Below are 15,159 nucleotides of genomic sequence, written 5' to 3'. Positions count from 1 at the left end.
CTGCTCACCGGTCCTTCAGCTCAACTCTCGGCTCACAACGAACGTTTAAAAAGTTAAAAAAAAAAGACACTTAACGTGAACCTCTGCCAACTTCCACCGGCGGATCCGAGACTCTGGAGACTTCGGCGGCCCGCAATTAAAATGGTGCGCACATCCCGATGACATCATCGTCATTTAAATTAAGCACCAGCTCAGCTGGGGTGGGGTGGGGAGTTGGTGGTTTTAGGTGTTTGGTGGATTGGTAATGGTAATGGTGAGGTGTGCGGGTGCTGTGTTTGGGTTGGGGGTGTTTGGGTGTTGTGGGTTGTGTTTGGATGGGGGGTGTTTGGGTGGTGGGGTGTTGTGGGTTGGGTTGGGGTGTGTGTTGTGGGTTGGGTTGGGGTGTGTGTTGTGGGTTGGGTTGGGGTGTGTGTTGTGTTTGGATTGGGGGTGTTTGGGTGGTTGGTGGGGTGTTGTGGATTGGGGGTTGGTGGAACATGGCAGGAACCCCCACTCCACCATCTCAACTCCCTGCCCACACCGTTTCCGCAGGGTGGGGGGTTTAAGATACTCCCTTTAATTTTTGTTCTGTCCCAGTAAAGTACCACAGACATAATGGGATAAATGTTATGATTTAGCACTCCTGCTGCATAGATTTGCATGAATCATAAATAAAATTGAGGTACAGTAGTGTAGTGGCTGTGTTATTGGACGAGTAATCCACAGGCCTGGACTAATAATCCAGAGAAGGTGAGTTTAAGTTTAAATTTAAATTTAAATCAGTTTGAGAATTTGAATTCAGTTTTTTTAAAATCTAGAAATAAAATACTGGTATCAGTAAAAGTTACCATGAAGCTGTCAGATTGTCGTAAAAACTCAACTGGTTCATTAATGTCTTTTAGGGAAGGAAACCTGCCGTCATTATCCAGTCTGCCTATATGAGACTCCAGTCCCACATCAAAGTAGTTGACTCTTAATTGCCCTCCAAACTCGCCTAGTGAGCCACTCTGTTGTATCAAACCGCTACAGCAGTTCAAGGAAGCGGCCCAACACCATCTTCTGAGGGCAACTTGGGGTGGGCAATAAATGCTAGCTTTGCCAGTGATGCCCACACTCAGAATGAATTTAAGGAAAAATTACCACCCCGTCATTGTACAAAGATGATTAAAAGGGAAGGTTTAATAAGTGATAGAAATTCAGAGACATCGAAATTATAAACAACTAGAAAGGCTAATTGTTTATAAAAACTAGTAAGCGATGTGAAATAATCTGGCTATTGTGAATTTATATTGCACGGCAGTAAAAAAAACTCTGCTATCCACCTAACAAATAAAATGTTAATGATTAATTTCTGGTTACAGTAGTTAAGTGATATTGCAAAGAGATAAAATGGTTCATTTGCTTCATGAATCATGTTTATTGTCTGTTCATCATTTCTTTGTCACGCATGTGAATATCACTGTTATTCTCTAGAGCGTTAGTATGGATATTGTGGTGTATGGAAATCAGTGGTTTCGACCCCTACACTTTGTGTTGTCAGATTGGGAAGACTAAAACCATTGCCTTTGATCTCCCCCCACAATCTCTATACCCTTGCCACTGATTTCATCCTCCTCCCAGGCCACTGCCTCAGGCTGAACCAGACTGTTTGTAATCTTGGCATCCTGTCTGCATGGATTTATTAAAAGAAAGGTTTCTTTGAGAAAATTAATAGAATTTTTTGAAGAAATGATGGGTTACATAAAGGAAAAGCAGTAGATGTGGTACATATGGATTTTCAAAAGGCATTTGATAAATTATCTCACAAGAGGTTTGTTAGAAAAATTCAGGCACATCCTATAAGGATATGTGGCAGCATGGATAGAAAATTGGTTGATGGACAGAAAACAAAGAGTGTAAGAGAGAGGTAAATGTGTGTTGCTTGGATTGGAGAAGGATTGGATTGATGTACCCTGGGAGTCAGTGCCGGATCCATTTTTGTTCTCAGTATATATAGATGATTTAGACTTGGGTTTAGGAAACACAATCTCAAAATGTTCTAATGACACAAAAGTAGGAGGTTTAGCAAATATTGAGGAAGACTGTAGAAGATTTCAAGAGGACATAGACAGGTTAATGGAATGGGCAAAAAGATGGCAGATGCAATTTAATGTGGATATGTGTGAGATAATACATTTTGGGAGGCAAAACAAGGAATGGAAATAGACTGAAGAGTGAGGATGAAGAGAGACCTTAAGTGTTCAAATACATAATTCCCTGAGTGCAGATAGGTAAAGCCACAATAAAAAAGGTCAACATCATTTTAGGTTTGTAAATAAGGGCATAAAGGACAAGAGTAAAGAAATAATAAATTTGTACAATAAATTGATTAGGCCACAGTTAGAATACTGTGTGCAATTTTTGGTGCCCATTATAGAAAGGATATTAAAGATGTAGAGCACATACACCAGGGATGAGAAACTATTTTCAATGGAGCAGAGAAGGCTAAGGAGATTTAATAAAGGTTTTTAAAATTATCCAAAAGGTTGTGGGAGCATGAAATGCTTTGCTATTAGTTGAGGCAGAGACCATTGAATCTTTTAAGGGAAAATTTGTTAGGTATTTGAAACAAAGGAAGATATAAGGCTATGTGAAGAGAGTGGGCCAGCAGGATTAGATGTGGATTGCTCTAGCAAAGAGCTGGCACAGACATAATGGACTAAATGGTTCCTTCTGTGCTGTAAATTTGCATAGTTCTATAAAATCAGGCTTGGTTGAATAGACTCCCAACACTCTTTGTCTAGGTGCACACATGAAAAATGTAACTACCAACTGTGAAACGACTCAGGACATTGAAAGTGCTATTAAATGGAAGTTGTTGTTGAATGGTGAATTGACCTTTGTATGTAATTTAACATTGGAGAATCTAATTGTTGTTTAAAAAGGGAGAAAAAGATAGATTGAATAATTATAGGCCAGTCAGTCTAACTTCGGTGGTGGGCAAATTATTGGAATCAATTCTGAGGGACAGCATAAATCGTCATTTAGAAAGGCATGGGTTAATCAAGGACAGTCAGCATGGATTTGTTAAGGGATGTCGTGTCTGACTAACTTGATTGAATTTTTTGAGGAGGTAACAAGGAGGGTCGATGAGGGTAACGTATTTGATGTAGTGTACATGGATTTTAGCACGGCTTTTGACAATGTCCCACATGGCAGACTGGACAAAAAAGTAAAAGCCCATGGGATTTAAGGGAAAGTGGCTAGTTGGATCCAAAATTGGCTCAGTGGTAGTGATGGGTGTTTTTGCAACTGGAAGGCTATTTCCAGTGGGATTCCACAAGGCTTAGTACTAGGTCCCTTGCTTTTTGTAGTATATATTAATGATTTGGATTTGATCAAGCCCCCCACATTCAAGAAGTTTGCAGATAATACAAAAATTGGCCATGTGGTTGATAGTGAGGAGGAAAGCTGTAGACTGCAGGAAGATATCAATGGACTGGTCAGGTGGGCATAAATGTGGCAAATGGAATTCAATCCTGAGAAATGTGAGGTAATGCATTTGGGGAGGGCAAACAAGGCTAGGGAATACACAATAAATGGGAGGATACTGAGAGGTGTAGAGGAAGAAAGGGACCTTGGAGTGCATGTCCACAGATCCCTGAAGGTAGCAGGGCAGGTATTTAAGGTGGTTAAAAAGGCAAACTGGATACTTTCCTTTATTAGCCGAGGCATAGAATATAAGAGCAGGGAGGTTATGCTAGAACTGTACAAAACATTGGTTAGGCCACAGCTTGAGTACTGTGTACAGTTCTGGTCACCACATTAGAGGAAAGATATGATTGCACTAGAGAGGGTCCGGAGGAGATTTGAGGATGTTGCCAGGGCTGGAAAATTTTAGCAATGAGAAAAGATTGGATAGGCTGTGGTTGTTTTCTTTGGAACAAAGGAGGCTGAGGGGAGATTTAATTGAGGTATATATAATTATGATGGGACTAGATAGATTAGTTAGGGAGGACCTATTTCCCTTAGCAGAGGGATCAGTGACCAGGGGGCATAGATTTAAAGTAATTGGTAGAAGGATCAGAGGGGAGCTGAGGAGAAATGTTTTCACCCAGAGGGTGGTGGGGGTCTGGAACTCACTGCCTGAAAGGGTGGTAGAGGCAGAAACCCTCAACTCATTTAAAAAGTACTTGGATGTGCACTTGAAGTGCAGTAACCTACAGGGCTACGGACCAAATGCTGGAAAGTGGGATTAAGCTTGATAGCTCTTTTTCGGCTGGCACGGACACAATGGGCCAAATGGCCTTCTTCTGTGCTGTAACTTTCTATGATTCTATAATGTAGGTCCTCTTGCACGTCTCTTGCACTCCTGGGCAGGAAAAAGCTTGTCATCTGATTGGCAACCCCTCTCTCACTTGTTGCCTCCATCCTCTCTCCCACCTTCACAAGGTTTCTTCAACCTTTTCAAATCCAAGTTTGGCAGCACCTAATCATTACTCCTTGATTTATCTCATCTTACCCTTTACTCATTTCAACATTGGCAGTGTGCTACTTTAAGGGCCTTGACCCTTGACTTTGGTTCTCATATAAAATAAAGAAAGTTACAGTATAATATTACTGGTTGCATCCACCTTGGTCTGGGTGTGGCTAGCACACAAAAACAACTGAAAATAATTGGATAGTATGATAATGAGTAATTTGCAGTTATGGGCATGTCACATGCTACATATCGAAGTTCACAAGGGGAAACTACCAGTTCTGTGGATACGTACGAAGTGCAAACAACTGCCCGTGGGACACAACAGGTTAGTATTCTACAGATTTGTTGCCTTTCATTGTAACCTTATGACTCATAACACTTTTCAGGCCGGATCTTGCTGGAGCAGGGCATCTCACAGTACGCCGTTAGTTAGACTTATTTCTTCATCTGTCAGCGGGAAAATGTTTTGCGCTGTAACTTGCTGGAAGTGCAAGCTGATAACAGTGTGGTGAGGGCAACGGGGCATCTGGGACCTCAGTGAACGGTGGGACCAACAGTGTATTTCCTTACCGAATGAGATTTTAAGTATTGAGAAAGAAACAGAGGAACGTTGGAGATGGAGGGTGAATTAGAGTCAAATCAGGTACAGAAAGAGAAATAAACAGGGAAGGATAGATTGGATTAAGAGAGAGAAAAAAAAGTCAGAAAGGAAAAGTAAGAAAAAATTTAAAAATGTAAAATTTGACATTTTTAAATCCCGAACAATAATTGGCTACATGCAGGAATGAGATTAACAGTGTAAATTGTTCCCTTTCTGGGCCAGAGGTTAATTGCATTAACAATTATCATGCTGTTAAAAAGGAACTTATGCTGTTAAATTCCAGCCCTAACATTCTACAATGAGTTTAATGGGCAATTAATGTGCAAATCCAGCATGTTCTTAAAAATAACGGGGAGGCTAAGGGCCAGATGCCAACAGAAGCAAACAGTGAAGTGGTGTAAATCGACCAGCAAGTACTGGAGTTTCACAACTCACGTCGTATCTCTTAATCCTCTGACTTTGCTGACCGATTTGTGCATTAATAACGACGTGCGACACAACATTATTTTTCCAGCAAGATCTGGCCCTACATTTTACTTGAAGAAACCGATAAATATGGCAGGTAGAAACATACAATATTAAAGAATGCCGTGATACCTGGAATATGGCATTTGTGACTGGTTAGAGCATGTAAATGTAAGTTTAACATTGCTTATGATTTTTAATAAGTCGAATAAGCTAAAGAACCTGAATTACTCACTGGACCAAATCACATTCAGTGTTGTTGTTATTTCAGTTAATAATGGATCTAGAAGATTCTAATTTGGGAAATGGTGATGTTAACAAAGGGAAATATGAGGAAAAGCCCTTAGAAGACCCTATGGAGAATGAAAGAAAAACGTAAGTGGTGTGTTTTTTTTCAACTGAAACTGAACAATAAAATTCAACATCATGCACAATGAAGATTTGACATCACTTATAATAAAATATCAACATCACATGCTGAAGTGTCCCTGAATTAAATCCCTAAGAGTTGATTGATAACACCACAGTCATTCAGATATCAGCTGTTAGCCAGGCTAACTCTGTGATTCCACGCTTCCAGCAGGGAAGACGTACTTAAAGTGGGTACTGGCTGGCAATAGGCTACAACGCTGTAGCCTTGATTCTCTAACCCATGCTCCCTTCGATGTGGCTCCCTGCTGGAAGTCTAATATTCTGTAATTATCTTTTACATTTTAACTACCAAAGCAATACAACAATTTTTATTTCTATGGCAGTCCTCACATGCAGGAAAGCACTTTACCTTACTGAGTACAAAATAGTGCATCCTGATAAATGTTTTGGTGTGAGTTCTAATTTTCAGATACTGCATTACTTTTATATTATTACTGATTAATGTGAGATCCTAAGGTATCAAAGTTATAAATAACAATACCACAGTAAGATCTAGCTCATTGGTCATGTGAAGTTCAGCATGGAATGACCCCTCTTTCCCAAGCACCAGTCCTACCCATGACCTGTATTTGTTGTTGTTGCCAGTTGCTGCCTACTGCAGCAGGAATTCTCATAAGATCAGAATTCCAGTCCACAGTAAACAGCGGCCAGAAACATTTACAGCAGCAACAGGGTAAGAGAGATACTGAGGGGGAAGGAAGAGACTAGAAGCTGAAAGTAGTTTCTCGCGAGGGTGGGAGCAGAAGAGAAAAGCTGGAAGCAGCTCTTCGTGTGGAGAGAAGACGATAACGGCACTTTTGGGGAGGAAGCAGGGAGAACCCAGGAGCTGTGCTTTGGGGCTGGAAGGGGAGAAGCTAGGTATGGTGCAATGGGGGATGAAAAACAATAGTGCTTTGGAAGAGGGATAAGCAAGAAGCATTTTGGGAGGGAAGGGAAAGAAGTCGGGAGTGGAGTTTTGAAGTGGGGGAGGAAAGAGTACCAACATTAACTAAGGAAAATGGGGAAAATACAGTGCCAACATTAACTGAGGGGTAGGGGAGGAAGTGAGTATTGGGATGAACTAGAGGAGGAGGGAAAACTGGTAGCATGAAAGAAGAATGCCAGGTTGAACAGGAAAAAAAAGTGCCAGCTTGGTTTCAAGGGGAAGAAGAGTGCCAGCGGGAACTGAGGGAGAGAGGGAGAAGGGTGCCAGCATGAAGTTGGAGGGTTGGAGGAGGACGGAATGGAGGTGAATTTCCGTGGAGGTTCTCCTACTTGTCTGCCATAACGTTGGTGAAAGAGCCCCAGAAACCCTGGAAAAATGGTGCAAGCACCATTAACACCATTTTCCCAGGGCTTCTGCGGCTCTTCAACCGAAATAACAGCAGGCAAGTGGGAGAACCTCTTTGGAAATTCAGCCCGAATGTCTCTATCGACTGGGTGAGGAGAGTGACTGTTTAGATGGCTTTTGGAGAATGGATAGTCTGGTTGGTTTGTTGAAAACACAAAAGTCACTGGGGGTGAAACTGGTTTTGGGTGGTAGTGCAAAGCGGGCAATAGCAAATTGGCAGCCTGTTTTACACCCTGAGCAAACAGGCTGCCGATGTACTATTACCCGTTTTGCGCAATCACCAAAGACCAATTTCACTCCCACTTTGTTTTTTCCTTTTTTCTTAGATTAAAAGTCTTATCAGTTGCGTAATATAATGTGTTTAAAATGAACATATGACAAATTACAGGACTCCAGACCCACAATAATGCCTGCTGAATTGACCTCCTCCCATCTTCTCAGAGCAACTAGGCTTTGCCAGTGTCATCCACATCCTGAGAATGAAAAATATTGCTTCATGCAGCAGCTAGGGGGAGTGAGTAGAGTAGTAGTCCTACAATATTTAAAAGTATTTCCTTTTTTTTTTAGGAAACATAAAGATGAAAAGAAAGTTGAAAAAATACAATCAGTTAGCTCTCTTCAGATGGTATGTAAGATTTTTTTTAACATAAGAAATAGGAGCAGGAATAGGCCTTACGGCCACTCTCGTCTGCTCTGCCATTCAATCAGATCATGGCAGATCTTCAACCTCAACTCCACTTTCCTGCCCGATCCCCATATCCCTTGATTTCCTCTAGAGTTCAAAAATCTATCGATCTCAGTCTTGAATATACTCAACAACTTTTTTTAAAAAAAAGTTCACTGCTCTGCAGTTTCCAGTTGAGACCTGTGCATAGGGCATAGTGTAAAACTGATTCAAATGTGCTATTTGAATTTTGTGAAATGTTAACAGTTACAGCTTTTGGGCCTTGAGATATTGCTGTGTGAATATTGGTGTACAAATGCTTAATGCGTTTGTATAAAATCCTTGGTCCACTATTTAAGGGAAATGTGAACCCATTGATTTTATATGACAACGTGATATCCTCAAAGTTAGTTTCCTGAATATTTGAAAAGGAAATCTATGAAATTTACATTTTTTTTCTTATACTAGCAAGTGTTTTTCCTACACTCAAAAGGGGAATAAAGGGATATGGGAACAGAACGGGCACATGGGATTAGGACAACTGCTTGTGTGGAGGATAAACACCAACACAGACTGGTTGGAGCAAATGGCCTGTTTCCATCTTGTAATTTCTATGTAATTCTATGTAAAATGTTGCTGATTGTTAAAGAAGTTCACCGAATATAAATTAATGTCACAGTCAGGTCATTGGGATTGAATTGGTGAAGGGTTAACAAAACCTTCAATTAATCTTTGATGAATTAAATTAATGAGATTACATACTATTATAATATAATTATATTATAATATTTTTGGAATAAGAAATAAATAGACATGCTTTAAGAAAGATCATTATTGAAATGACCTATTTTGGTGCAACTCAATATAAGTCACAACATTACCCTAATTTTAACATTGTAAATTTCGATAATCTTACAGATCACGCAATCTGATTTCCAAGTTTTCTTCTCACTGCAGAGGGGATCTTTGTACAATTGATGATGATCCAGCCAATCTTTCTAAAACGCCTGCTATATCCACCCCAATCAATATATCTCTGGTATGAGTCGCTACCCCAGTCAATATTCACATTGGTGTGGTCCCAGTGGACCATAATTTTAACTCGACCGGCGCTCCCCAATGGTCGCTCAATAAATGGACCCACAAATTGACTAATTATTTTTCCCTCTGGGATTACCGACAATGTCACCTCTAGAACTTTGTTGCATGAAAACTGTACTCCCGCTCCCTCCGGTATACCCAAAATCTTTCCCGCGCACGCTAACCTATCCACTCCCGTATAATACAAATTTAAATCCTCTCTTTTCCCTTTGTTGGTTCGGACTGTCTTATTCTGCAGAGCAAAGTTGTTCCTGGTCTCGGGATATCCTTCCGCCATCGACACTGCTTCAGGCACGTTCATTCGTCGTGACGGCTCCAAGGCAGGTTCAACTGCAGCTCTGATGATGGTCAATCCGAAAGCAACAAAATGCATTATCCCCTTCATTCTAGGCTGGACCTGTAATAAACAAGTGTAATTTCTGTTCTTATTTACAGTTTCTTTTAAGTACAATCTTAAGTCCAGTCTCTTCATATACTGAGCCAGACCGTCCATATCCTGTTCCCAATTTGTTTTTCTGCTTTCAGGCCCCGTCTTAGAGTTCTGGAATCTGATCTTCTCATTGTCCTCAGTTACTAATATTAAAACACATGAGAATTCAAACTGTAGGCTCCTTCCTAACTGCAGCTCCACAGTGGATCGCATTGAAGTGGCAGTAGGCTGATGTAGCTACCACACCCAGCCATTCACTGAGACTGAGCCAAGAGAAATCCTCCAAAATCTTTGCTTTGATTCTGGTTGGCTGCCAACAATATACCAAGAATATTAGCAACAATCCCAACCACCACCCACCAGCCCTGCATAGAACACCAGCATCATATTGGAGGGAAACAGATCAAACCAGCTGATTAACAAAAGTCACAAGGATATACAATAACATCAACACATAGGCAACAAACCTGTAGGAAAGTGCAGCAAAAACTCCCAGGTATGATTATCATTTGCCAGAGCAAATAGGAAGTTTATCTCTAAATCACTTCTAAATATACATAAAACCAGAATCAAGGCATAGATTTCAGAAGATTTCTCTTGGCTCAGTCTCAGGGAATATGTTATTTTCTCAGACTAGGCTATTCTTCACAGTGATTTCACCAACTTTGGCTGGGTGTGTTAGCTGGGTCTTCCTACTGCCCCTTCAATTCATACCTTCTAAGCAGTGTATGCAAATACTCTATGTCCCCCAGCGATCTGTACCGGGGCCTCAGCTTTTCACTGTATTTATAAATGACTTGGATGAAGGAATAGAGAGCTATGCTGACAACATTAAGTTAGGTGGCACAGTAAATAGTCTAGATGGGAACAGAAAATTGCAAAGGGACATTGATAGATTAAGTGAGTGGGCAAAACTGTGGCAGATGGAGTTCAATGTAGGAAAGCGTGAGGTCATCCATTTTGGACCTAATAAAGATAGATCAGAGTATTTTCTAAGTGGCGAGAAGCTAGGAACTGCAGATGAGCAGAAAGATTTAGAGGTTCAAGTACAGAAATCACTAATAGCTAGGGACAGGTACAAAAAATAATTTAAAAGGTCAGTGGAATGTTGGCCTTTATCTCAAAAGGACTGGAACACGAAGGGATGGAAGTTATGTTACAGATGTACAGAGCTCTGGTTAGACCCCATCTGGAGTACTGCATTCAGTTCTGGGTGCACTGTACCTCAGGAAGGATACATTGGCCTTGGAGGGGGTGCAGCACAGATTCACCAGAATGATACCGGTGCTAAAAGGGTTAAATTATGAGGGCAGGTTGCATTGAGTAGGCTTGTATTCCCTTGATTATAGAAGAGTAAAAGTGATCTAATTGAGGTGTTGAACATGATCAAAGGAGTTGATAGGGTAGATAAAGGGAAACTAATTCCTCTGGTGGGGGAGTCCAGAACAAGGGGGCATAATCTTAAAACTCGGCTGTTCAGGGGTGATATCAGAAAGCACTTCTTCACATAAGTGGTAGTGGAAATCTGGAACTCTCTCCTCCAAAAGGTTGTTGAGGCTAGGTCAATTGAAAATTTCAAGACCAAGATTGATAGATTTTTGTTAGTTAAGGGTTACACAACCAAGACAGGTAGATGGAATTAAGATACAGATCAGTCATGATTTAATTGAATGGTGGAACAGGCTTGATGGGCTGAATAGCCTACACCTGTTCCTATGTTTCAGGTTCTTGGCTGAGGGGTGCTTGCAATTCAGCCTGAGACAATAAAAGAGCCAAATATATTTTACTAGCCAGCATTAGGAAGAAGCAAAAAGTAAATATCTGTTTGTACTTATAGCACAATCCTATTGCACAGTGACTGGCAGTTATTTGACATTTGCAATTTACTTAAATAGAGTAGTACAGGGATAGAGCAGTGGGAAAGCTGTACAGTATTTCCATCCATTATGCACTTCAGTTTGGCACAACATGCATACCAATCACCTTTGGATGTTTTACATTTGTCCATTTTCACATAACTCAAATAAGGTAAAAATTGAAACTAATCTCATTTGCACACCTCTTAGTTTCGTTTTGCAGATGGAGTGGACATTTTCCTGATGGTAGTTGGGATGTTAGCTGCAATGGCTCATGGAATGTGCCTTCCACTATTGACAATTGTTTTTGGTGATATGACAAATGGCTTTATATGCCAGGCACAGTCTGCCAATAGATCATGTAAGTAGCTTGTATTTTTTGCAAAAATTATTATGCCAGTGCATTCTTTCATTATAATACTGTCTATTTTGTGGCTAATAAGAGTAGAGATAATTAAAGGGGACTGAGCACTGTAATTGAAAAGTCCAGATCAAAGATTTTAAATAGCTTGGAGGCAGCATGTAGCCCACTTAGTGATAAGATCACTTCAAACTGGTAAGTTGTTCACTGTAGTGACAGCTTCAAATATTCAGGGACCCACTGGGGATCATCCTCGTGGCTCCTCTCTTCACCACCTCCAGTGCTTGAATGATTCCCCTGTGTATTGGCGACCAGAGCAAGACACATTACTCAAGGTACAATCTGACCAGAGCACTATAGAGTTTGATCACAAGCTCCTATGATAAAAACATAAAATGCTGGAAAAGCTCAGCAAGTGAGGCAGCATCTGTGGAGAAAGAAACTGAGTTAACATTTCAGATTGGAAGATGTTAGCGTTAAAGTTTTTAAGCAAGTACAGAGCCAGGAAAAGGGGGGGGGGGGGTGAGGAAAGAACTAAAATGAATGTCTGTGATAGGGTAGAGAGCAAAAGTGATTAAATGATAAAAGGGATGATGGTGCAAGGTAAGGAGGGTGGTAATGGGACAAGTTAAGAAACAAAAGATCGGCCTAGAGGAGCTGTAAATGGCAACTTCCTTTGACCTACATAGCTGTTTTAGCTATGTATGTAAGTTTATGGCAGTTAGTAAATTGGTAAATACTCAGTTGTATCGGGTTTTACTTCACTGAGCTGAAACAATGTTCCTTCATTGTTTGATGCATTAATCTGCAGCTGTTTTCACTTCCTTCACTATTACCTTCACAAATTCAGAATTTAAACTGCAGGCGACACAAAGTTTTTTCTTTCTAGTACCTGTATTATACTTTATGCAATGCTTCGCTTTCCAAATCCCAGACACATCTGGACTCTGTAAAATATGAGCAGCTGTAATATTCCCCCCAGCTAATTCCTAAGCTGTGAGTGGTTTAACTGAAGTTCTCCTCTGTAGGAGTGCTCTCTTTTGCCTTCAGACATACAAGCCTCGATTTTAACCTTCACCACATGGTGAGAATGGTGCAAGCGAGGGTGTTAAAATGGCGGACGGATGCTACCCAACGCGTACCCTTAGCGTTTGCGCCTTTGCCATTCTAACTCCTGGGTTTTTGGGAGTATCGAGGCCGGCCACCACAGGCGGGCAGGGGCCTCCTAAATAATTAAATGTTGGGGTGTGATGACATAATTCAGACCCTCATGCTATTGTAACTGTAAAATGTGTGAATCTCATACAGTCCTAGAGCCGCCAGCAAAAGCTGCCAGCAAACAGGATCAGAAGAGGCTGAGCTATGTTAATTTTTTTAAGGATTCCTTGTGGGGCAGGAGAAGCAGGAGTGCTCCTCCTGGCCCCACAAGAAATCTTGGGACACCTCCGCACCAGTCCCCTCCCCCGATTGTAATAATCAGGAACACCCCCTCATCCACCTCCCCCACCTTACTTACCTTGCTGGGGATCGTTTCCTCAGTTCCCTGGCAGTGGCGTGCAGCCGTGCAATTTCCCGCTACGCCCACTGGCCTCATACGGGAGTCAGGTTCGGGATATTTTAATGAGGCCTGAGAGTAAAGTTGACCGGGCCTCACACTGGCATGGCCCTTGGTACTTCCCTCACACTCCAGTTTCCTCACTTCAGGTTAAACTTGGTGCTACAGTCACAACAAATCTCTGTTTCTTAAACTTCCCATTCCAAACTGCAGTTCTAACTACAACTGCTATAAAAGGTAGCCAGGTATGTATTCCAGCTGTTCAGCATTCGGAGAATCTCTGTCTAGGTAAGCGACCTTTGTGCAAGACACTTAACAGGCTTAATAGTGGTTTTTCAACGGTACAATTAAGATAACCTGCAGGCCCAAGTACATTCAAGACAAAAATCTACGTTAGTTGAACATAATACACATACCTAAACCTGCAGCATAATTAATAATTAAATAACCATTTGCAATGTTTAGATCAAACATTATAACTAATAGAACAAGTACTAACTCAGCATAACAATCAGTAGCAGTATATGCAGGCTCTCACGTTGTGAATGGCTGGGTGGACTTTGACATAGCACGGGTAATAGTCACCCCAAACTTTCAGTGTGGAGTAAATAATTTAGTGCAATTTCATCTAATGATATCTATTCTAAAATATTTAAGTACAATTTCCCAGTGTAGAATCAATGCTGTACGAGCAAAATAAATATTTTTGTTCCTCTTTGTGTAATATAATGGTATTTTTATTATGGTTTATTGCAGTAAATAGGACAAACTGTGATGAGAAGCCCTTTGAAGAACAAATGGCAGAGTAAGTGCTACTGCAATAATTTCATATTCAAAATATTGCATAGTGAGCAAAAATATCATTCAGTAAAAATCTACTGCATGTCCTGAATTATCGCAGTGTGATTTAGAAGAACCTGTAATGGAAGGCGATAGATCTATTTACAGACATTACCAATTTTTAAACGTTCACTCTAAAGAATACCCAAATCAAAAGCAAAACTGCTTTTGGTACTATTACCTTTAATAGAAGAGAAATTGCAATTTATTCAGAAGAGAAACATTCATTGCTTCCATCCTAGGTTTTCCTATTACTATGTTGGAATTGGAGCAGGAGCATTACTATTTGCTTACATCCAAGTTTCCTTTTGGGTTCTGAGTTCAGCAAGACAGACAAGGAAGCTCCGAAAGATATTTTTTCATGCTGTGCTGAGAAAAGAGATTGGCTGGTTTGATGGTAACCCAGTTGGACAACTCAACACACGTCTAACAGGGTAGGAATGATATTAAATTTTCAGACTGGATAAATAAGTGTATTTTTGCTTGAAAGAGTTTTGTTGTTGTAAATAACATTTTAATTGCATCGGAATTTATTGTGCTTTTTCAATGACCAGTGACATCAACAAAATCAATGAGGGAATCGGTGATAAGATTGGACTTCTGTTCCAGTATATTGCAACTTTTGTAGGAGGTATGATAGTTGGTTTTGCAAAGGGATGGAAGCTGACTCTGGTAATTCTGGCCACCAGTCCCCTCCTTGCATTATCAGCTGTGCTGTGGTCCAAGGTAAGTGTAAACAAAATAAAAGACTTGAGAAAAACAATATAATGTATCTGAATAAAACAGTATAGAATACAAATCTAAAAAATACTTGTGATATAAGCCTAGAAATAACTTATTGATATAAACAGAATGCTCAACATGTTTTTATTCCTCTGTCTGATATTTTAAAGGAGTTTCATGCTTTTGGATGATTACATTGGATATTCTCTTGGGTTCAGTATCACCAGCCATTCTTGTAAATGGACCTCATGTCCCCTATAACCTGGGGTGTACTTTTTTTGTATCCAGTATCTCTGTATACTATAGCGAGTCTCAATGATTACAACAGAGAACCTTTATTCTCAACACTGGCTGCTGGAA

The 15,159-nt window shown here is 40.5% G+C and overlaps 1 protein-coding gene across 3 annotated transcripts in view; it reads left to right on the top strand.

The window, feature by feature from the left end:
- LOC137340861 (ATP-dependent translocase ABCB1-like) overlaps positions 1-15,159 on the top strand; it is a 101,452-nt gene that overhangs the window by 1,421 nt on the left and 84,872 nt on the right. For 2 of the 3 annotated variants that reach the window (XR_010966891.1, XM_068003673.1), the window contains exons 1-7: positions 4,638-4,766; positions 5,779-5,882; positions 7,837-7,894; positions 11,531-11,681; positions 13,993-14,041; positions 14,319-14,510; positions 14,631-14,802. Coding sequence is in view for 1 of the 3 variants with exons in the window: in XM_068003673.1 (XP_067859774.1) it covers positions 4,668-4,766; positions 5,779-5,882; positions 7,837-7,894; positions 11,531-11,681; positions 13,993-14,041; positions 14,319-14,510; positions 14,631-14,802 (825 nt within the window). In the remaining 2 variants the exon portion in view is untranslated. Of the gene's footprint in view, positions 1-4,637; positions 4,767-5,778; positions 5,883-7,836; positions 7,895-11,530; positions 11,682-13,992; positions 14,042-14,318; positions 14,511-14,630; positions 14,803-15,159 lie in introns of those variants that run through there. The other variant, XR_010966894.1, reaches the window with a different exon arrangement.

The sequence above is a fragment of the Heptranchias perlo genome, chromosome 2 (genome assembly GCF_035084215.1).
Source record: "Heptranchias perlo isolate sHepPer1 chromosome 2, sHepPer1.hap1, whole genome shotgun sequence".
Taxonomy (NCBI): Eukaryota; Metazoa; Chordata; class Chondrichthyes; order Hexanchiformes; family Hexanchidae; genus Heptranchias; species Heptranchias perlo.
Note: the sequence above shows the minus strand (reverse complement) of the source record. Positions and strands in the feature narration are given on the sequence as shown.